Below are 25,302 nucleotides of genomic sequence, written 5' to 3' on the forward strand. Positions count from 1 at the left end.
GAACTCCTAACTGTTTCATGTAATTATCAAGGCCTTATAACCACATCCATCTATTCCTGGGAGAATAAACTCCCAATTCCCCAGACTGTCCCACTCTTTCTTCCTAAACATATATCCTGTGCCAGGCCTTTGCTTTTTTTTCATTATGCTATGACACTCTCTCTGCTGTCTGTTCAAACTTTGTACTTCCTTCTAGACATTGCTGGGTCTTATTTCTTCATCAAGCCTTCTTTATTGACCCAAGCCTTCTTGTAACCTGTATATTTCTTAAATGCTGCCACCTGACTGCCTTATCTTCCTAGCCATCTTGAAGTGCTTTATACACATTTAGGGGTGCCTGGGTGGCTCAGTCAGTTAAGCATCCAACTCTTGATTTCAGCTCAGGTCATGATCTCACAGTTCGTGGGTTTGAGCCTGCTTCAGGCTCTGTGCTGATATCATGGACCCTACTCGGGATTCTCTCTCTCTGCCCCTCCCCTGCTTGTGCTCTCTTTCTCTCAAAATAATAAATAAGTGAATATTTTTTTAAAGTGCTTTATACACATTAGTGGTAAAAGATAGATGATAAATAGATGATAGAGATAGAGATAGATGGAGATAGAGCTACACATAGACGTAGACATAGACATAGATTTGTTTACTTCTTCCCAGAGTAAAGAATGGCAATAGGCCTATTCAATTAAGGATTCAAGGTTTCTTGCAAATTGGTGAAGTACAGTATTATTATGTATCTTTTCCTATAGGTCCATAAGCAATAATGAATTAAAATAGGCTGTCTTTGTCATGGTTATGAATAAAACCAACATTTTCTTTGAAGTTTATTGTATGTTGTATATATTGTAATCTCATTTATGGAAATTGATTTGTCCAAGAGAATGCTGCTATCTAAATCTGTATAATTTTAAATGGTGCTATGAATGAGTTAGCTCATTAATTCATGATATCAAAATTTTATGGAGCATGTACCAAGTTATTCTGGAGTTGAGTAGGCAAAAAGGTTGCCTTGAATCTATGAGTTCACATACTCCTTGGAGATAAAGGAACATAAATAATTACTCTGTGATAAGCACTACAACAAATCATACATAAAGGCTGAGGAGTTCATGAACAAAAGACTGACCATGGTCTTATCTGGAATGGCAGTGATTCATCTGCACTATATAAAATCAGATTTAATAATCTAGATAGAAATCAGATTGAGACATTTTCTCCATATCATCCTAAGAGAGTGGTCAGTATGCCTATGGGAAAAAAAAATGACTACATTGAATTAATGTAACATAGTGTAAAAGGAAGACTTTTAGAATGGTACAGACCTGTGTTTGTATCCCTAGACCTGCCACTTTTTAGATGTGTGTCCTCAGGTCACCTAGCATCTCTGAATCAGTTTGTAGAAGGGAAGTCTCCTTGCAGAATACGTGTGAGTGGTCAAATAAGAAAATACATGTAAATTGCATGTCTTGGTCTACTGGTGTGAGATCTAGGCCACTGGGCCACTATGCTGACATTATTACACTTCTTAGGTTTTCTAAGTCTTTCTTTTTCCCCTTCCTTCTCCACTCTGACTACAAAAAGAGTCATGATTCTATGGGACACCTGGGTGGCTCAGTTGGTTAATCATTCGACTTCAGCTTAGGTCATGATCTCAGGATTTGTGAGTTCGAGCCCCACATCAGGCTCTATGCTGACAGCTCAGAGCCTGGAACCTGCTTTGGATTCTGTGTCTCCCTATCTCTCTGTCCCTCCCCTGCTAACACTCTGTCTCTGTCTGTCTCTCAAAAATGAATAAACGTTAAAAAAAATTTTAAAAAAATTGTACCAAACATTCGCTGGTTATTATAGACTCAGACCTCCTTGGATTACAAGTTTACTATCCATATAAGATTTTTTGGTTACTTAGAAAGTGTTGGCGACAGACTGAAGTAAACTTTGGCTCTTTGTTTCCTAGTTCTGGACTAAATTGGATGTCTTTTATTTTGATTGTGTATAAATGACTTAGCTCATTAATTCATAATATCAAAATTTTATGGAGCATGTACCAAGTGATTCTGGAGTTGAGTAGGCAGAGTTGTGTGTCCCCTCTAAATTCCTGTGTTGAAAACCAAATGGTATTAGGAAGTAATTTGGTTGTGAGAGTGGCACTCTTATGAATAGGATCAGTGCCTTGCTTGGTAAAAGGGCTCCAGAGAGCTCTTTTGCTCCTTCCTATGCTGTCACTTGAGAATGCAACCAGAAATGGATAGTTTGCAACCCAGAAGAGGGCTGTCCCCAGAACCCAACTGTACTGGTCTGATCTCAGACTTGAGCCTCCAGAACTGTGAGAAATAAATTTCGGTTGTGTAAAAACTACTCAGACAGTGTATAAGCTACTGACTGTTCTGTAACAGCAGCCTGACTGCACTAAGACACACAGACAACTCTCTTGTTTATGTCCCTGGAACTTAATACCAAAGTGGGTAAGGATGGAGGGCTCCATAAATGTCTGTGAAATTAATGTGTGCATTAAAACAAAACACTTGCTCAGTGATGGAAATGAGTGAATAATTCCAATGTAAAATGACATTCATCAGTAATTCTCAGGCTGTGGCACTGATATCTATAAAATCCTGAAAACAAAACAAAACAAAAAAGTTGTGGTGTGCTGATGAAAAGCCAGAAGTTAAACAACTTTTCAGTTATTACTCAAATTCCCTGCTGTCAGTGATTTTTTCCGATTTCCACCCTTTTCTTCCTAGAGATAATTAAGCCATATAGAGAATTTGCTTTTACTTATCCTTCTGCTTACTGCAATCCTGCTGCAGAATAAGTCTTGGTATCAGCAGGTTTATAACAATTTTCATTTAAAAGTGAACATTCAACCATGATATATAGACAAATCAAAATAAAAGTCATTCAATTTAGTCCAGAACTGAGAAACAAAGACAGCCAAAGTTTACCTCAGTCTGTTGCCAATACCTTCTAAGTAATCAAAAAATCTTACATGGATAGAAAACTTGTAATCCAAGGAGGTCCAAATCTATAATAACCAGTGAATGTTTGGTAGAATATTGAGTCTTTTTGTACTCAGAGTGGAGAAGGAAGGGAAAAAAGAAAGGTTTACAGAATAAGTTTCCCTAGGCTGACTCATGATGGCAAAATCTACCTTCCGTAAGGATGCCTGAAGATATGATAAGTTATATTGCATTTAGGAAACAGCTAATAGTCCAGCATGTTGTTCGTGAGCAAGCAGTAGAAATTAAGGTGGATATGGCCAGTGTCTGTCACACAGTGGGTGCTACCTAAACATTTGTTGATTGAATGGTGGATAAAGAAGCAGAGTTCAGATTGTGGAGACTTGGTATTTCATGGAAAAGAGTTTGGTTGGCCAATGGGCACCAAGGGAAGACATAAAGCAAAGAAATGTCATGATCCAATTTAAATGTTATGAAGATCATCATGGCAGCACTTGCCTGAAATGAGTACACTGCTCTTCGAACTCAATTAAGAAATATTACTAGGAATTTACCCAAGGGATACAGGAGTACTGATGCATAGGGGCACTTGTACCCCAATGTTTATAGCAGCACTCTCAACAATAGCCAAATTATGGAAAGAGCCTAAATGTCCATCAACTGATGAATGGATAAAGAAATTGTGGTTTATATACACAATGGAGTACTACGTGGCAATGAGAAAGAACGAAATATGGCCCTTTGTAGCAACGTGGATGGAACTGGAGAGTGTGATGCTAAGTGAAATAAGCCATACAGAGAAAGACAGATACCATATGTTTTCACTCTTATGTGGATCCTGAGAAACTTAACAGAAACCCATGGGGGAGGGGAAGGAAAAAAAAAGAGGTTAGAGTGGGAGAGAGCCAAAGCATAAGAGACTGTTAAAAACTGAGAACAAACTGAGGGGTGATGGGGGGTGGGAGGGAGAGGAGGGTAGGTGATGGGTATTGAGGAGGGCACCTTTTGGGATGAGCACTGGGTGTTGTGTGGAAACCAATTTGACAATAAATTTAATATATTGAAAAAAAAAAAAGAAATATTAAAGATCTGGCCTAAAGTAGTGGCAGTGAGCTTGGAAGGGACCCATGTGGTGATTCAATTGATATCAGTTAGGAAGGAGGAATCTAGGTTGACTCTCAGATGGAACTTCAAATGTTTGGGGGGATAACTGGAACTGATAACCAAAATCAGGATTATAGGAAATAGAGCAGGTTTTCAAGAAAAGGTGACTTTGTTTAAGAAATTCTGAGTTTGGGGATGTTTTGAGATACCCATGTTGAGGTATCTCATGGGCACTTAGAAATCCAATGCTAAGGGTCACAAGAGCAGCCCAAATTGAGATACAAATCTGGGAATAATTGGTAGACAGTGAGATTAAATGTCAAGCAAAGAAGTTGTGTCAAATAGAGAAAAATAGGGCTGAGGACAGAACCCAGAGGACAAATAGATTTATGATAAGTGTGTAGCAAGTAGCATAGTCAAGAAGGAGATTGATAAGAGTATTCTGGAAGGCAAGAGTTATGTAACACATGAGAAGAATAAGAGAAGAGTGGCATTGACCATTTTAAAGGAAGTGAGGCATAAAGTAATATAAAAAATAAATCTGGCTTTCAGTACTTTGGCAACTAGAAAGTTGTTGGTGACTATATAAAAAGCTCTTTTAGTAGAATGACAATGTCAGAGTCCAAATTGCAATAGGTTGGCAAAAAGATAGAAAGTGACGAAATGGAGCCAGAGTTACAACTTAACTGGGAATCAAGGAGCAAAAATAATAAATTATTTCAAGGTACAGAAGGTCCAAGAAGGTTTGGCCTTGTGTTTGCTTATTCATTTTTAAGATGAGTGGAATTTGAATATATTTACCTTATCACACTCAGTAACTTCACAAGCTGCCTCTAGATAAAGAGTATATATATCACATAAAGGAGGAACCTCACACATCCTGAAGGAGATTTAGATATCTCTCTCCCTCTCTCTCTCTGTCTCTCTTTCTCTCCCTCTCCTCTCTCTCTTTCTCTCTCCAGTTGGAACAGCTTCTCACAGGTGTAATAAAATCACCTGTGTAATTTACTTTCTCAGTCCAGTGAAAAGTCACCTCCTTGGTGATCCTTCATGACACCATCAATGTATTTCCAAGAGAAGTACACATGATGTACCTTTATCACCCAGAAATTCCAGGGATGGTTTTGTCAGGGACTGTAAAACCTTCTTAGGAATTTAAATGAACATAGCTAGAACTGTTTGCATGACTCAAAAAACAAGGTATATTCCTGTTAATCATCTACTAGTCAATGTGTCCTTTTCCCTGTGCTGCTAGTTGGAGATAGTCTTGTGACATTTGTGCTGTCTTGTTAATCTTAAAATTTGAAGTTTCGCTGTTTCTTCACTAAAAGTCTTAAACAAAACAGCTTAAAAAATGTTCTCTAACTTTCCACACAAAACAACATGCTCATAGACAACATTGATTTACATCTACCATTGTAAGACAGATGTTTGGGACATTCTATTTTCAATGCCACAAAATGGGAAGCATATGTCTATTATAACCATTTCCTAATTCTTTGCAACACCAGATTTACAGCAGAAAACGATTGTTTTTCCACAGAAATCTCTGAGTATATGTATCTATCATTTATATGCTTTAACTCTTTTGCATATTATATTGCTAAATAGTCTTAGATCTCTACATAGAGGAAATAATTTCCTTGGACAGAACGCACAAGATGTTCAGAGTTTTCCCCTCCATTTTTTTTTCCTGACCTTCTTCAAAATTTGCATTTTTCTCAGCAGAAATCACTCCTCCTCGTGTGATGACAGAAATTTAGGTCAGAAAGCTGGTAAATAGCAAGATTTTTCCTCAATAACTCATTTTTCAGCTATTATACACACAGTGCAGTATTGTGTAATAGATACAGAATGGCTCTGAAATCCAACAGCCTTGAAGAAATCTTGGTTCCATAATTTTTTACTAGCTATGTAACATTCAGCAAATTACTTAACCTTTCTGTGCTTCAGTCCTTTCCTTGGTAAAATAGTGGTGCCCACCTCAGAGTGCTGTGAGCTTTTTAAATGACTGGTAAACCACTTGTACCCATGCCTGGAATACATAAGTACATCTTAGCTGTTAGAACTCTCTATGGCACAGAAAAGGTACTCTATTTTATTCATTTTTAGAATTTACTAATATTTTAAATTACTAGAAAATGAAGACATATGATAATTGTGATTAAATAAAGAGGAAGAAGACTAGTATTTGGGAATGAGCGAAGGTTTAAAGCTGAATAAATCTGAATATGGACTTTCATTCTGACACTTGGTGTTGTGTAACTAACCTTGGGCTATTTGTTTAATCCCCAATTTCCTCATGTATAAAATAGTTACCTTACATATTTATTATTAAAATAAGAGAATATATGTCAAAGACTTAGTATGTAATAAGCACTAAATAAATGGAAAGATGTTAGGGCTTTTGGCATTAAGTTTCTTGCTATACTTCTTAAGTATATGCTTACCACAAATGCAAGGCTGTATGTATAAAAAAAAAGAGAGAGAGAAAGAGAGAGGGAAAGGGAGGGAGAAAGAGAAAAAGAACAGAAGGAAAGGAAGGAAGGAAGGAAGGAAGGAAGGAAGGAAGGAAGGAAGGAAACGGAAAGGAGGAAGGAAGGAAGGAAAGAAGGAAGGAAACAAAGAAAGAGAGAGAGAAAGAAAGAAAGAAAGAAAGAAAGAAAGAAAGAAAGAAGGAAGGAAGAAAGAAAGAGAAAGAGAGAATAGCTATAAAGCAAAGCTTACTGCTTTATCTCGTTCCTAAGTTGTTAGGGGAAAAATAAATCCTGAAAATTTTAAGAAGAGAGTGTTGACTGTTTTTTATTACTGTATGAAACAAAATATTGGAAGTTTGGTTCTCATTTGTAGCACACATAGATGTTGAATTGTAACATCTTTAGTAGATTTTCTGCTGGATTTAGAGAGAAACTTTAGATAATATATTTATCAATTTAAACAATGAGTGAAAAACTACAGATGCATAAGATGTATTCCCAGATGTCAACATTGTTATTTTTAAAACTGAACTTTTAGTGCCTTTAAAAGGCTCTTTTCTGAATTTTGGCAGAATAAAATCCAAACTTCCCAGCCAAATAAGCATCAAAGAACTCCACAGAAAAAGAGTCAGTATTCTCCATTCATAACCAATCTCATAGCCAGTCTTCAAACTTTGTTATTAAAAATGCTAAAATACCTTCAAAATCATTATTATCACTTCATGAGCTAGAATTCACAATGATGTAAGTAACAGAAAACTCAGCTAACAGTGATTAAACATGCATTTTTCTCACATTAAAAAAATCATAAAGAAGATGCTTCTGTTATTGGGTCAGTGGTTCAATGATTTCATCCCTCTTGTCTCTGAATCTTTCAACCTTTCCCTCATGAATGATTATCTAATGATCAAAAGATGACTCTTAGATTAGTAAAGAGCATGTCCAAGTTCATGATAGGAAAAAGGAGTGATTGGCAATTCCAGCTGTCTTCCTCTTTCATCAAACAACAGCAGCAACAACAACAAAAATAAAAACAACAAAGCCTTCCTAGAGACTCTAGAAGCCTTCTTAAAAAGTGGGAGAGGCATTTAATTTTCCATCCCCTAAAATGGAAATGACAAGAGAAAGTGGGGGTATGAATGTCTGTTGAGTTATCAAACAATGTTTGACACAGCATTGAGAAGCTGCTTGTTCGAAAGCCCGCGGTCGACTAGATAGAACCGTTACCTACATTAATTTTCCTGCCCTTAGAAGATGCCATTTTCTAATTTTGCTTTCAATGTATTTGAATTTTAATATTAGTTCAGTCAACCTTTTTTCCTAAAAGGAAATTAATTCCATTAATGCTAGATCTGATATCAGGTGTTGAATAGTTTGGTTTGTTGTTGTGTTATTGTTTCTAGCAGGGCTGAAAATATTCTCTTCGGTAGCAGTGTTTATTGCTTGGCATGTGATGGTTTTGCACTGCTGAATCCATACATAAATTATTTTACAGATAGGGAGGTAAAACATGTGTTCTATTGTCAAATTCTTAACCTAATGTTTTCAAAATAATTCCAAGTATTCTGGAGTCTCACATAATTTCAACATGCAACACTAATTTTTCTTTCCCTTTTATGAAATCATTAGACCATTAAAACTATTTAGTGATATTCATCCCATCTGGGAACATTGGAGTGACATTTGCTTTGGCTTTTCCTACATTTTTTTTTCATAGGTTGATCATTTTTGCCAAGCTACCACCTTATATTAATATATTTTACAGGCATTGTTTTTCTTTCTCTTTCTCTTTCTCTTTCTCTTTCTCTTTCTCTTTCTCTTTCTCTTTCTCTTTCTCTTTCCCTCCCTTTCTCTTTTGAGAAGAACCAATACAATGTCATTCTTTTTTGGAAAGAAGAAAAGTTTACAGCACATTTTGAGTAAATTAGTGTAAAGAAAGGCTCAGTGGGCTAACTGGTAGAACACCAGCTTATAATGGAGTCCACAGCTAGGGCATCACTGGGTCTCATCTTTGTGCAACTTGACCCAGATGATAGCACTGTTGTCCTCTTCGCACATACAGCCCACTATTTGCTTATTGGTGACAGAAGGAACAATATTAGGGTCTTCCTTGGTGCCCAACACGGTCTTTGGGGCTAGTATATTTTATGGGTCCAGTCCCCTCTATGCAACCATCATGGCCTCCCATTTCCAGCCCAGTCACCTGTTCGTCATCAGTAGGAACACCACTTCCAGATGCCTTGGAACACACAACAGTGACTCCATTGGGACTGTGGGCCCTGAGGGCCTGCACGAACAGCGCTCCAACTCCATGACTTAATCCTGAAGTGATCACACCAACTACAAATAGCTAGAGGAATTGTTTCTTAATCAGTGGGGTAGCAAGGGTAAATCATGGATGTTCAGCTCCAAATGCATGCAGCAAAGAATTCATCCCTTGTGGTTATTTTAAAATCAGTAATAAAATTGAGCAAAATTGGCCTGCTTTTTATTACCACCATGTGTTGGCAGTTCTAGACAATGTGTGATGAAATATTCCTTCCTATCTGTTAGGGTAAACCACCATGATCCCACCTCCTCACTTCTGGTATGTACTGCTTCATAGTTTAGATTTTTCCCTTTCAAATAAATTAACAGTTTAAGGTTTTAAAAGGCAAACAATGCCTGAAATATTTTATGTGGATGAAAATTCTGGGCATTTTTTCCTGGTTTTATCAACTTGATTATAATCGTGGCATCATCACTTGATTGAAAACAAAAGGTGAACAAAGAAATGAATAATATTTAAATTAAAGGAAAATTGGATGTAAAGTTACAACTGTAACAACAGTAGAATTTGACTATTCTCTGCAGAATATTTCTGCTTTTCAATACAATTCCTTTTCCAAAATAGAAGAAAAAGAAAAGAAAACCCAAAACTAAAGTTATATTTATTGCAGTGTTTCTTACATCCAAGGGGATATCTCCAACTTTATATTTCTATTTGGTTTGGGGATTAAATATGGAATATAGGGGGAAAGAACAGCATATGACAAATCCTTTCCATTTGGAGAATTGTATATAGTGGATTTGATTCTGTAAAAATGTGAAGTACCAATTGTTACATGCTTGCCAGCATTTCAATCTTTGTTTTTCCTTAACATTGAGGGTTTTTTGTTTTTTGGGTTTTTTTTTGTGTTTTGTGTTTTGTTTTTTTGTTTTCAGGTAACAAAATGAAATGATTCTTCACATTCACTGTAATCTTTATTCCTCCAGGCATTTTTGGACAGAAACTTGAAGACACTGTCCGTTATGAGAAGAGATATGGGAACCGTCTGGCTCCAATGTTGGTGGAGCAGTGTGTGGACTTTATCCGACAAAGGGGGCTGAAGGAAGAGGGTCTGTTCCGACTGCCAGGCCAGGCTAACCTCGTTAAGGAGCTCCAGGATGCCTTTGACTGTGGAGAGAAGCCATCATTTGACAGGTAGCTTTCAAGATTTTCCTAATCATCCTTCACTGAGAAATCCAAACCGAACAGAAGAGATGCAGTGAGCTGAGAGGATATAACCTTAATGGATGTTGTAATAGTTTAGAATATGGATTTTATAGCCACACGAGGGTCGATTGTTTTTATTAATTTACAGAGTCAAAAATTTGACACTTTAGATGTATTTCTCTTCCATACTTTTTGTCCCCCTTAAAACATTATTTATTCTTTTCCTTTGGAACTAAATTAACACTCTATTAAGCTTTTGCATCAGAAAAGTGAATTTTTAAAATAGGAGTCTTTCCTGTTCAGTGTCTTCCTAATTCTTTCAGCTAAGAGATATTAAAAGTATTAATAAGCAGAGATCGGGATATTGGCAATGTAGTTACAATAACTGTTTTTAATCATAATGAAAGCATCATATTTTTAAATATATAGCTCCACCTTAATCTAGAATAGATTTATAAGGAAACAAGAAACATATAGCATGATGAAATTCAGGAAATAATGGAAGTTCCAGAAAAGAAAATATAAAGCATCCATAACTCCACTAAGAATTAAACACTTATGGTAATATTTTATAAATTACCTCCTTCTCTTCACTTTTTTTAATTTAGTAGAAAATAATATTTTTTCTCCTAATATTATTAATGTAGTATAGTATAGCTGATATTTTTCATATTAATATTTGAAATATCCCCAACATTCTAGTATAGTTTAACTTAATGTTTGATGATTGGCAACCTCTATAAGCATAATTTTTCACATCTAATATTTCATTCTACATGTATATTATTCATAATTATTTCAACAATTTGGATATTTATACGATCACTTTTATCACTTATATCACTTATATTTATATTATAAATAGTATTGTAGGGGGTATACATTCACATTAGTATTTTCTATATTTTGATAATTTCCTCAGGGGAGGTTCTCAGTATTAGACTTTGTGGATAAGAACAGTCATATTATTTGAAAACTGACAATTGGATACTATTATTTCTTTGAAATCATAGAATTAGCACATGGATAGAGCCAGATCTACAGAACAGGTAGACAAGAAGACACTTGAATACATGATATGAGACAAAGGAAGCATTATTGGAAATATGGGCTTTTGCTAATAATCCAAGAAATGCACATTAAATCATTTAATGTCCTCCCACTAATCACATTAACAAAATCTTGAACAGTGATAATACTCAGTACTGGCAAGGTATGTTAAGGTAGGCACTCTGATGGCGAGAGAGCAAATTGTTGTAGTCTTTCTAAAGAAATTTGATGATATATTTCAAGACTGTTTTAGCAAGATATTCTAGTCTTAGAAAAAAATCAGACCTGTGGACAAAAACACGTATAAAGTTTCTTATTACAATTTTTATAATAGTAAAAAATGAACACCAATCTATTATCTCCAGAAGTAGAGTATGGTCAATTAAATAATACTGCATTAATATAACAAAATGTTATACAATTATGAAAGTTTTAGAAAAATGCTAATTATAAAATAATAAGTGGAAATGATGAATGGAAAAATAAGACAGGATCAATTAATTGATTAAAATCCTACCTGTTTACAGAAGTATTACAGTTTATAGACATTCATAAATTATCTCTGAGAGATAAAAATTAAATGTGGAGACAAATAAATGAATTCAAAACCAGAATCAGAGAACAAATTTCAAGAATACAGATATACTTTTGGCAGGGGTGCCCAATGTCTTATTCTATACTTTGAAAAACAACACTAAATAATAGATGCAAATTCAAGTCTATTCACAGGATATACACAATGGTTTATCTAGAAGAAATGTAATTTTTTAGCTTCAAAATTAAAAGAAATTTGTCAGTGGGATCCTCATAATAAAATATCATATAATGGGATAAATAAAACCTTTTACCATAAACTTCATGTGACATTGATAAATTTCAATGGCTTTTTCTTATATATGGCCAAAAAACACAGATGGCATTATAGAAAAGTATATTTACTAAAAATTATTTTGCTATAGGCATTTATGCTTTTGGTTCTTATAACAAGATTCTCACTAATAAGAAAGAATGGAAGGGTATTTTATAAATTTTAGGATACCTGTAAGAAAAGGTATGCTCTGTGAGCAATTATCTCTAAATCAGGTTCTTAATAGCTGAGCTGACAGTGAAATATTGTGCAATCTTTATGTAAAATATTATCTCACTTATAAAAAGTATTTTTTGTATAAAATGCACGAATGCATAAACAGACTGATGAAAATGTGACAAAAGATGAACACTGATTTTGTGGGATAATGAATTTTTTTTTAATATTGTGATTCCAGTAAACACCGTTTTACAATCAGAAATTTAACCTGAACGATCTTTTAATTACCTGTTGATATTATACTGCATAAAAATGTCCTTAACTTTTAACTTCTAAAGAGTAATTATGGAAGCTACCTGTCAACTAGAAAAGCTATAGAAGAGAATTGCATAGAGTATTTCAATGTTAGCACAATACGGTAATGTTGCTAGCATCCTAGGAGGAAAAGGAGAGTGTCATTCATTTGCTCAGTGATTCAGTGTTTCCAGTTTCTACACTTGTATAACAAACTACCCCCAAACTTTGTGACATAAGTAATAACAACTGGTTATTGCTCATGGTTCTGTACTTTGGGCAGGAGTTGGCCAGGATGTGCTCATTTCTCCTATAAATGATGTTGATTCATGGAGATCAGTTAGGTCTGAAGGATACAAGATGGTTCTACTCAGATGTGCAGAGCCTTGTCTGACATGGCTAACATGGCTGAAGTCTGCTTGGGCCTTTCTCTCTCCCTCTATCTCTCTCTGTAAATCTCACATCTATTATTAGAGCTGCTCCTTATATGTATGGCCTTTACCTCTGGCCGATTAGTCAGACCTATTGACATGATACCTCAGGGTTCCAAGAAAATAAAAATGGCAGTTTGTAAGCCTCACAAGGGCTGGGTCCATATGACACAGTGTGACTTCTGGTGTAGTCTCTTGGTCAAAGCAAGTCACAAAACAGGCCAGCCTACATTCGAGGAGAGGGAAAATAAACACCACTTGATGGAAAGAGGGGTAAGCACATACAGAGAAGGAAGGATTTGTAGGAGGCTATTTTAAGAGAAAATCACTATAGCTTTAAAGTCTTGAGGGATACCTGGGTGGCTCAGTCCATTAAGCGTCTGACTTTGGCTCAGGTCATGATCTCATGGTTCGTGAGTTTGAGCCCCTCATTGGGCTCTGTAATGACAGCTCGGAGCCTGGAGCCTGCTTGGGATTCTATGTCTCCCTCTTTCTCAGCCTCTCCCCTGCCAGTGCTCTCTCTCTCTCTCTCTCTCACTCTCTCTCAAGAATAAAGATTAAAAAATAACAAAATCTTGAAATCAAGTGGAGCAAATCCCCTAATTTTGTTCTTTTTCAAATTTGTTTTGCCTATTCTAGGTCATTTACATCTTCTTTTAAAAAAGATAAAGAAATTTAGCATATGCTTGTCAATGTCTACAAAAAAAAGTATGTTAGGATTTTGACTGAAATTTTATTGAATCCAGAAATCAACTGGGAGAAAATTGACATCTTAAAACTATGAAATCTTCTAATCCATAAAAGTGGCCCATCTCTCCATTTCATTAGGACTTTTTGTATATCAGCAACATTTTGTATTTTTTGATGTAAGATCTTGTTCCATTTTGTTAAATTTATCCTCAAGTATTTGCTATTTATAGATGCTCCTGTAAATAGTATTGTTTTTTAATATTTAATTTTATAATTGCTCACTGCTAGACTATCCAAATACAATTGATTTTTTTATGTACAGATTTTTGTCCTACCAACTTGGCAAGTTCATTTTTTAGTGCTAGCAGGATTTTTATAGATCACTTAGGATTTTCTACATACATAATCTTATTAACTGTACATAATGAGAGTTTTATTTCTTCCTTTGCAATATGTAGGCCTTGTATTTCTTTTTCTCACCTGCTTGTACTTGCTAAGAATTCATCTACCATAATAGTAGGTATACATACTCTTTATATGTAGATGAAAGTTTTCAGTCTTTCACTACTATGTGTGATGGTAGCTATAGGTTTTTTCCTGATGACCTTTATGAAGTTAGAAAATGTCCTTTTATTTCTACTTTGCCTACAATTTTAAACAAATGAGGATCATATTTTATAAAATCCATTTATTACAGAAATTATCTGATTCTTCCCTTTTGTTATGTTAATGTCCTGAATTACATTAATCTATTTTTGAATGTTAAACCAACTTTACATTGCTAGGATAAGCCACATTTGGTTATGATGCATTACCCTTTTTATATATTGCTGTATCTGACTTGCAAATAATTTGTTAAGGATTGAGGACCTATATTCATCAAGGGTATTGACCTGTAGATTTCTTATAGTATCTTTGACTAGTTTTGTTATCAGAGAAATTCTGGTCCCCATATTAGTTGGAAAGTGTCCCCCCACCTCTATTTTCTGAAAGAGTATTTGTACTTTGTATTATTCCCCCCATAAATATTTGGTAAAATTTACCAGTGATATCATCTAGTCCTGACGTTGTCTTTGTGGGGAAGTTTTTAGAGATGGCTTTTCTTGGGGTGACTGGATGGCTCAGTGGATTAAGCGTCCAACTTTGGCTCAGGTCATGATGTCACAGTTTGTGAGTTCGAGGCCCCTGTCAGGCTTTGTGCTGACAGCTCAAAGCCTAGAGCCTGCTTCAGATTTCATCTCTCTCTCTCTGCCCCTCCCCCCCTCCCACCCCTCCCCTCCCGCCCCCCCCCCTCACGCTCTGCCTCTCAAAAATAAATAAACATTAAAAAAAAATTTTAAAAAAAGACATGGGGGCACCTGGGTGGCTCAGTCAGTTGAGCCCCCGACTTCAGTTCAGGTAATGATCTCACAGCTTATGGGTTCCAGCCCCACGTCAGACTCGGCTGACAGCTCAGAGCCTGGAGCCTGCTTTAGATTCTGTGTCTCTTTCTCTCTCTGCCCCTCCCCCCACTCGTGCACTGTCTCACTCTGTCTCTTAAAGATAAGTAAATGTAAAAAAGAAAAAAAAAAAAAGAGAGAGAGAGAGAGACGGCTTTTCTTTTTTTTTTTTTTAATTTTTTTTTTTAATTTTTTTTTTCAACGTTTTTTATTTATTTTTGGGACAGAGAGAGACAGAGCATGAACGGGGGAGGGGCAGAGAGAGAGGGAGACACAGAATCGGAAACAGGCTCCAGGCTCTGAGCCATCTGCCCAGAGCCTGACGCGGGGCTCGAACTCACGGACCGCGAGATCGTGACCTGGCTGAAGTCGGACGCTTAACCGACTGCGCCACCCAGGCGCCCCTAATTTTTTTTTTTTAACATTTATTTATTTTTGAGACAGAGAGAGACAGAGCATGAACAGGGGAGGGTCAGAGAGAGAGGGAGACACAGAATCTGAAACAGGCTCCAGGCTCTGAACAGTCAGCACAGAGCCCGACGTGGGGCTCAAACCCACATACCGCGAGATGGTGACCTGAGCCGAAGTCGGACGCTTAACCGACTGAGCCAACCAGGCGCCCCGAGAGATGGCTTTTCTAATTCTTGTGCCAGTTTTGGTGATTTGTCTCTTTCATGACATTTTCCCATTCCATATAACTTTTCAAATTTATTGTCATGAAGCTGTTTATAATATTCCTCTTTTAATAATGTCTGTAGGCTTTTTTAGTAAAGTGTTCTCTTTTTCTTCTGATATTAGCAATTTGTTACATCTTTTTCTCTTATTCAGTCTATCCAGATGTTATCAATTTCGTTAAACCTTAAAAAGAACCAGTTTTAGTGTCATTGATTTTCTCTCTTTTTAAAAATTTTTCTCTTACACTCTGTTATCCTTGATAGTTGTTCTTTCCCTGGTAGTTTTTCTGTGTTTAGCCCTATAGCGTGTTACTTTCTGCAGGCTCATGTTGGTATTCAGATGAAGACAGAAGACCTGTATGTAGATTTCAAGAAGTCATTTTGTGCAAAGCTCCCTCCTCTCTAGTAGTCTACATCACAAATGCCAGCTGCTTCAAGCCCTCCAAACTGTATTCTCTGTCTTCTTAGCTCAGTGAGACTGCTGTTTTCTATTTAGGGTTCCCATCCCTGTCCCAGGCTCTGGTAAATGACAATGTGCAAAGCTGGAGTAATTGTAACACTTACCTCATTTGATTCCATACTCTCAAGGGTCACATTTTTGTACGATTGTCCAGTATCTTAAAAAACAGTTGTTTCATATAATCTAGGTTTTTTTTCCATTTTTTAAATACTTTTTAAATGTTTATTTGTTTTTGAGAGACAGAAAGAGACAGAGCACAAGCAGGGTAGGGCCAGAGAGAGAGAGAGAGAGAGAGAAACACAGAATCCTAAGCAGGCTCAAGGCTCCGAGCCATCAGTACAGAGCCCAATGCAGGGCTCAGACTCACAAACCGCAAGATCATCACCTGAGCCAAAGTTGGACGCTCAACCGACTGAGCCACCGAGGCACCCCTAGTTTTCTCATTTTTAATAGCATATATGGTATCTGTTTACTCTGTGAGGACTGTGAGCAGATTCTCATCCATAGCAGTTCTGAAATCCTGCTGGACACATGTTGTCAGGGCCCCTCCTCTGGGGGGTGGGAAATGGGCCTCGGTTAGGGTTTGGTTCTCTAACATTCGGCTCCTCTCTATTCTTTGGTCTGCCCTCTAGACCCCTGGTTGTGCTCCATGAGACTTCTTTTATTTTTTTTCTTCACCCCAACCCCAACAAGAAATGGCTCATTTTTCTAATTAAGTGGTTTCTTAGCCTGCTTCCTGCCCATAAAAAGTTGGGGTCTCAAAGCCTCTTTTCATTTTGAACTGATACTGTCCCTTTTATTCCAAGTTGCTATAGTTCCTTTAAAAACCTGGGAAGTGTCCAATTATAATCTTCTCACTGAAACAAAGTCACACCCATAAGTGCATTTGTGTTAGGTCCTGCCATATTGGGTCTGTGAGTCAGAGTGCTATGGAACAATCTCAAGATTCTTTCTAAATCCTTTTGTATTGGTGAGAGAATCTGTAAGGTGCTACCCTAAGTCTTTCAGAGAAGTTCTAACCAGGAGTCTTACATTCACACCATCAGTGGGTCTTTACCTTCAGGTCATGTTATTATGGCAGCACTCTGGATTTTATCTTTGCTCTGTGGCTGTTTCTTACTTTAATACTATTTTACCAGCTGGAGACACTATCCCAGGGCCACTATAGTTTCTTCAAATCCTCCTTCAGAGTTCAACAGTTTCTAATTAGCTTCATCAGGAACATTTTCTATATTTTGAGTTTCTATATTCTATATTCCCTGTCTTACAAATTTTTCCACCACTGCTTAATAAGGTTTTATTTTTCTTTAGCTTCTAAGAGCAATTTTCTCATTTCAAGTTCCAATCATCTAATAGTCCCCTTGCAACTGTCCAGACACTGCCTGGGCAAAGCCAACGCCACACAATTAGAGTTTTGTTGCAGCTGCACCCAATTTCTGGATCCAGTGACTGTTTCAGGTATAGCAAACCAGTCCCAACTTTTTGGTTTAAAACAGTAGCAACCTTGCAGATTCTTCATGTGGGAAGTGTTGGCAGGGGCACGGTAACAGTTGCCATGACCTCCTGTAGGTGCAGTATCCAAGTGTGGTGTCTAGGTTGGGCTGGCTGAAATGGCTGATGGTGAGTTGAGCTTCTTTTTCTCTTTGCAGTCATGCATCCTACAGAACTCCTCTCTTTGACCAATTATTAGAACCTTTTACACAGTAGCCCAGGACTAAAAGACAATAAGAGTGGAAGCTATCAGGGCCCTTGAAGGATGAGGCCCAGAACTGGCACGATGTCACATCCACTGAATACTACTGGTCAAAAGTAAATCATAAGGCCAGTTCAGATAAAAAAAGATTGAAAATTGGTTCTACTTCTTGATTGAAGGAGTTACATGAATGTTATAGGGATGAGACAAATTATTGACAGTTACCTTTGTCAATCTGACAGTCCATCTCATTCATTCATTCAACAAATAATTTTGGAGAGTTTAGTATGTCTTAGACCCTGTTCTATGTAAAAAAGACAAAGTCAATTCTCTTCTGGGTGTGTATCACTAGTGGTGGGGAGATGAACAGTAAGTAGTCAATATGTAAATAATTTCAAAGAATGTTAAAGTTGAGCTGCTAGTATGTTGAGTGAAGTGGTGGAAACACACGTCTCCTTCCTGGGAATATAACTTTTAGGTTTAACTTGAATGACAGGAAGAAGTTTGCCATATCTCACTGAGGAGGGCATCTGTTGGGATGAGCACTGGGTGTTGTATGGAAACCAATTTGACAATAAATTTCATATTAAAAAAAAAGAAGTTTGCCATATCTGAGATATGGTAGAGGCACACTGTAGATAGAATGTCAAGTACAAAGGCCTTGAGATGAGCATAGCTTAGGTTAGACCATAAAGAAGGATATTGTGGCTAGAGTACAGTGAGTGACAAGTACAGTTTTTGGAGATGAGCTGGAAGAGATGGATATTTGTAGTCCAATAGATTATGAGAAGGAATTTAATTTGTTTTTCAAGTGAAATGGAAATCCAATGAAATATTTTTAACAAGTAAATGGAATAATTTTCTTTACATGTTAAAAAATGCCCACTCTATAAAGGAAAACAAGGGATTTTTTAAATTTTTATTTATTTATTTATTTTTACTCTACTTACAGAGCACTCTGACACCAAATGTATAGGCTTTCCACAGCAAGAAATTCTCTAATTCTTGGTGAACACCCACAGGGTGTCCTACAATTTAATTAAGTTCTGATATTAACTGTCCAGGTATTGCAGACTCCACAGGTTAAGGGCTCAGTTTCACAAGGCTGCCCTCTCCCCACTCCCATTTCAAATGCCGATCACAAGTGCCAGGTTGGCACCTGTACTTCTAATCAACCAGCTCTAAACTGGAGACTCCTTGGACTTCATAATTTGCTAGAAGAGCTCGCACAACTCAGGGTAACAGTTTATTTACTGGATTACCAGTTTATTTTAAAAGGATACAATTTAGGAACAGCCAGATGGAATAGATCTGTTTAGAAACAGATGCATAGGGCAGTATGGTAAAGGGTGCAGAGTTTCCATGGCTTTGTCAGGCATGCTACCTCCCTCCCAGCACAAGGATGTGTTCACTTAGCCCACAAGCTTTCCGAACCTCTTAGTTAGGAAATTTTTAGGGAGGTTTCATTGCATAGTCATGACTGATTAAATCTTTGGCCATTGGGGATTGAACTGAATGTCTAGTTCCCTCTTCCTCCCCAGAGATTGAGGAATGAAAGTTCCAACACCTTAATTACAAGGTTGCTTCCTCTGGCAACCAGCCCTACCTGTCTTAGGAGCTTCCCAAAAGTGACCTCATTAACATAAACTCCAGTGTGGTTGAAAGGACCTTGTTATTTTATTTTTTTAATGTTTATTTTTGAGAGAGAGCATACATGGAGGAGGAGCAGAAAAAGAGAGGGACAGAGGATCTGAAGGTGGCTGTGTGCTGACAGCAGTGAGCCCCATGCAGGACTCGAACTGTGAGATCATGATCTGAGCTGAAATCAAGAGTCAGACACTCAATGGACTGAGCCACCCCAGTGGCCCGAAAAAGGCTACTTATGAATAAGGAAGACTTTTCTTTCATCTTCTTCGATAAAACTACTCCAGGAATTAGGGATAAAAACCAAATATTATAACAAAAGATGTTTCTATTACTTTGTACCATTAGGGAATTACAAAGGTTTTAGGAGTTCTGGCCAAGAACCAGGAAAAATGTATATATATATATTTCTCTTTTTCATCACAATATCACACTCTGGCAATCTAAATATCCTTGTTTTGATAAATAAATTGTCAAGCTCCAGTCCTGCAGTCATAGGGAGGCACAAATGTGAATTACTGGATTCTGCTGATAAAAAAAAAAAAAAAAAGAGAACTTCCAGATCCATAAACACGGAAATATAAAGAAGAGAGGTACATATGTGTAGTAAAATGTAATTATCAACTCCACTGGTAGAGGAATAAATAATCCATAATTTCCCAAGGAGAGTAAGATTATTTTCAGAACATGTCCAAGTAGAGTATTCTACCCTATCTGCTTTTTCAATAAATTGTCTGAATTTGAAATTTCTCATGGCTAAGTCCTAGCTAGCTCATGTTTCAGTTTTTCAAATGTGAAGACAGACTGCTTTGGAACATTTGCTAGTTCAAGTTAGTTTCACCAATGCTCACTATTAAAATGATTTTAAAATGATGTAAGTTTAAAAACACAGATTGTGTATAATGTTTTCAATAGATAGTGGGATATAAAGCAAAGTACAGAAATTTTTCATTGTGAAATACATGAAAAGAGTGAGAATGAGTAAATACGTTCCCCTGTGTATTCTCATAATGCTTATACTTCACTAAAGAGTCAACAAGATTTAGCTTTAATCTCCATATGTATTAAAATATGGAAAGAAAATCTGACAGGCATTCTACAAACATAATCTTTAATTTTGATATTAAGACCTAATATTACTGAAGCTCCAATATTAAGCCCTAAAATTTGACTTTAAAGTGAACTTTCTTAATAGCATTTAAAAATTATAACAGTATAAAGTGTTATTAAATTTTAATTTAAATATTATTAACATCATATTTTAAATTATAACATTTTGTATACAGTTTAGAAATTAGAAGAATATAAGAAGGTAGGATGGATATTTCAAAATTAAATAACCCAGAGAGTTCTTGAAATATATAATGTGTAAATATGTAATATGTAGAGACTTAAACATACAGATATATCTAAATACAGATATGTATATATATAAAGTATTAGAATCACATGGCTTTTATGTCTTGCCTTTTCTTGTTAATGTTATATCATGAACAACTTTTCATATCACTAAGTAGCTTTCACAAACCTGATTTCAAGGACTGTATAATAATTCATCATATCAGTGCATTGCTTTGTCTCACTCTACCTGTTGTTTTCAGTGTTTTGCACACATCAGTCCAATGCTAACAACCATCTGTATTCATAAATCAGCCTGTGTTTTTGAAGCTATGGATCCATTTAGAAGACTTTTCATATGTTGTCCTATGGGAGGAAAAAAAAAGATTACTTGAGAAAAAGAAATTTGGAACATACATTATTTGAATTTAGAGATGTTGCAGGCACATGCACCAGCTTTTATTAAACCAGGCACTTTCTGCTCTTTAATTATCTCATGATATTTTTCAAGTTCTGAGGTTCAAGTTTAAGACTTTTATCTATGCATGGCTTTTTGTTTCTACAGTTAGATGGTGTGTTCCCACAGACTCCTTGACCAAACTGAATTTTGTGAGAAAGGACTTTTTCATTGACCTAAAAGAATTTGTATTTTATCAATTTATGTCACCTGTAAAAAAACAACAGATATCATAGTTCCTAACCATTCTTTTCTCTATTATTTCTGTTCAGAAATGAAAACAAATTAAAGTATAATATCTTATATTAAACTTCTCACTTTGAGGGGATAAAAATGAAATATAGAATGTGTAAAATCAGATTAGAAGCGGAATGTTCTTTCCAAAGCTCTCCAGGTGGCATCAGCTGTTAAAGAAGATGCATTTTGGAATAGCTGGGAAGATAAGGTTAAGAATGACCATGTGGGCGTCACCAAAAGAACATTAATTGTTCAGCAACAAAAAAACTATGCACTTACCACACAGTGTTCAAGAGCAAGGACAGAAGTTTGTAGAAGTCAATGACTTTACACATTCTGTTCAAGAATCCCGTAAGATAACTACTGTCCAAGGTACCCCAGACACCTTCCCACATACTCTGTTCATTTTGCCCTCAATCCTTTTACTCCTCTTCTACCATTTTGTTTATTTTTGTATTTGTTTTGGTGACTGAATTAAGATCACTAAACAAACTGCAAGTCTGTAGAAATAAAAAAATGTTTTTAAGTCTAAAATTTAGAAGACAGAGAAACCAGACATATTTTAATTTTTATCATCTGAGTAGCAATACAGCTTTGAGCATTACTGACCTGAGTTATAAAAAGTGTACTTGAAAGGAGGGGAACATTATAGTCCCTAGAGATTCTCAAACATTCATTTGCATAAGAATGACCCAAAGAGGTGTCACAAGCTTCTGATACTCAGACCCCATTGGCTCTCACTGCTATTTAAAAGGGTGGAGGATGTGTAGGAATCTGAATTTCAAACAAATCCCCAAGTAATTATTATATGCAAGGTTCTCAACTCATAACTTGGGTAATACTAGCCAGGCTATATATAGGGTGTCATAATGTGGGGTCAGAAGTGCTCATTTGAAGTGATGTGCCTCAGTTTTCTCATACATGAAATGAAAAAAAATCATCCTCATGGCATTATTGAAAGCAACATGTTACTTCTGACTCAGCAGGTCAGGTCTTAATCTACTGTGAAGGATATTTTATTTTCTGAGGTGTACAATTAATGTGTAAAATATATTATTTCCTACCTCCTGAAATGGGTCTGAAATTTTAGAACAACCTAAAAAGAACTTTCCTGGACCTTTATCCTTTGATCCATGTGAAAAATCAAACACTGGGGAGTTCAGTAGCAAACTAAACAGTTTTATAGAGCCTTTGTATCACAGTGTGAATAAAGGCTCCACAGGTAGAGTTTGATGGAGGAAAGTGAAGAAACCAAGTGGTAGCTTCAGGGCATGTGGAGTTGGAAAAGCAAAAACTGTCTCCCAGGAGTTTGCCCAAGGCAAGCCCTGAATGTGTAGGTGGTCAACTGGTTATCTGTTTTCAGCACCCTAAATGATTCTCTTAAGCCAGGAGAGAGCCAGCCCTCCAATGACCTGAACGGCTGTTTAACTATGGTGACTCTTAACATTCCTATTTTTTGATGCAATTCTTAGATATTATGATGGTGTGACCGGATTTGATAACCATCACCTTAGAGTACATCTCAAACTTCTGTCATTCACATAGTACCGTCATGATTTTAGCAATATCCATATAACATCTGTACTAGTTCTAATATTTTTCTTTAAATTTATTCACTGTTTTATCAATTTTCTTGTAAAAGGATATGCATATCATTATTGTTAGTTGAAAACCAGCACCACATGCCATAAATTACAAGGTCAACATAGCATAAATGAAGTAACAACAAAACATGTTATTAAATGCCAGCTGAATACAGCTGCTTTCCAAAGACTGACCCTAAGGCCTTCTGTAAATTTGATAAATATACACTCATTTCCAACTGGTACTTCTTATGTGACGTAATCAGAAGAGGTGAGAGATAATCAGCAAACTGTGATTTGATGTCACTTAGTGATCTCTGTGTGTGGAATCATACTTGGAATATCCCACACTTTGGGAAAAACAGATTACTCTTCAGTAACACTGACAGACCCACTTCCCTGAACACGTGGCTTCTTACTTAATTTGAACAATGAATGTGACTCACTAGGGTTTCACAAAACCCCTTTGTAAGCATACCAGGGTCGGAAAAATTAATCTGTTTTAAAGGAAAATATCTTGTATGTGGAAGATATTCACATGAATGGATATTTACTAAATATTTCATGTAGTACAGGTTGTTAGTTAGAAATCTATCATGTTTCATTGTGCTCACTCTTGGTGATGTATCTAAAAGCCTGTACACTGGAAGCCAGGACATGAGTTTCACTTTCCTTTCAATTTATCTTTTAATAAATTTAGAGCTCACTTCCACTGAAACCTGATTGGATTATGAATAAAAATAGTCAATTAACAGGAAGCTTCCCAGTATTTGGTATATCAGTTGGTGTTTGTGTACTTATTTGTAAGGAAGCAGTGTAGGAATAAGAGAGTTCGCTTGGGCCCACCATTTACTACCTAAGTTAACAATTTGGGACTAGTTACTTCACTTCTCAAAATGCTTAGTTTTATGTGTAACACAGAAATAATAATGTTTAACCCGCAGAATTGTTGCATTAATGCACTTAAAAATAAAACAAAATGTGTGTCAACTCTGCTGGAATTGAAATAAAGGAACTTAATTAAAAAAAAAAAAAAACTAAATAAATAAATAAACCAAAATAGAACAAGACACCAGAAGCAAGTGATATAATGGAATAAGACACTTAACATTTATTGCCATTGTAGGTATCATGTGTATGATAATGATGATTCTAGCATTTTATATGATAAGGAAAAGTAATCTGCTTGAACCTATGCTTGAACCTAAACCCTTCAGTGTTTTTCATCTAGGATATTTTTCTGTTTTGAAATCTCCATGGCAATTCCTACTGAAAGAAATAAGATACCTGCAATGTTTTACATTCTGAAAGTGGGTGCTTGTGTGTGTCTTATAAGTCAGATTGTAGATATTCTTGCATGAGCTGGGTGAAAGTATGTCCCTCAAAGGCATGTATTTTCTGAAATAAACTTATTGAGTCATATTTTATATATCATGTAATTCACTCATTTCAAAGGTAGAATTCAGTGATTTTTGACAAATTTACCAAGTTATGCAACCATTATTACTACGTACCGGTTTTAGAACATTTCATCACCTGAATACCATCTTTTATGTCATTTACCGTTATTTCCAGCAGCCCTTCCTCTCCAGGAAACCACTAATCTACTTTCTGTCTTTATAGATTTTCCCTTTACTGGCATTTCACATAGGTGGAATTATTCAATATACAGTCTCTTGCATCCAGTTTTTTTCATTTAGCGTAATGCTCTTGAGTTTCATCCATGTTATAGCATATATCACTAGTAGTTTGTTGCTTTTTATTGATGAATAGAATTTCATTCCTTGGTTATACTACATATTGGTTATCCATTTATCGGTTGGTAGATATTTCTGTTTTTGGCTTTTATGAAAAATGTTGCTGTGAATATGCATGTACAAGTTTTTGTGCGGATGTACATTTTCACTTCTCTTGGGTATATACCTAGAGATAGACTTGTCTTCTCTATGTGTAGCACTTGCAGAACTGCCAAAGTGTTTTCCAAAATGGCTGCATCATTTTATATTTCTACCAGCAATGTATGAGTGTGCCAATTTTTTTAATCTAGCCATTCTAGTGAGTGTGAAATGGTATTGTTGTTTTAATTTGCATTTCCTTAATGACTACTGATGTGTATCTTTTTATGTGCTTATGAACCATTTATATATGCCCTTTAGAAGTCATGTGGTTTTAAAATATTTGATTTCTCTGATTATCTTGATAATTTATTATAAAGAAATGGTTGAAAATGGCTGAAGAATCAATAATAATGTTCTGGGAGTATTTATTTAGGTTTGAG

At 36.0% G+C, this 25,302-nt stretch overlaps 1 protein-coding gene across 8 annotated transcripts in view; it reads left to right on the plus strand.

Moving 5' to 3' along the window:
- ARHGAP24 (Rho GTPase activating protein 24) overlaps window positions 1-25,302 on the plus strand; it is a 662,544-nt gene that overhangs the window by 601,797 nt on the left and 35,445 nt on the right. For all 8 annotated transcript variants that reach the window (XM_078445943.2, XM_078445942.2, XM_078445946.1 and 5 more), the window contains one exon: window positions 9,788-9,995. In XM_078445943.2, coding sequence (XP_078302069.1) covers window positions 9,788-9,995 — 208 coding nt within the window. The remainder of the gene's footprint in view (window positions 1-9,787; window positions 9,996-25,302) is intronic.

This window comes from Panthera onca, chromosome B1, assembly GCF_046562875.1.
Source record: "Panthera onca isolate mPanOnc1 chromosome B1, mPanOnc1 haplotype 2, whole genome shotgun sequence".
Classification (NCBI taxonomy): Eukaryota; Metazoa; Chordata; class Mammalia; order Carnivora; family Felidae; genus Panthera; species Panthera onca.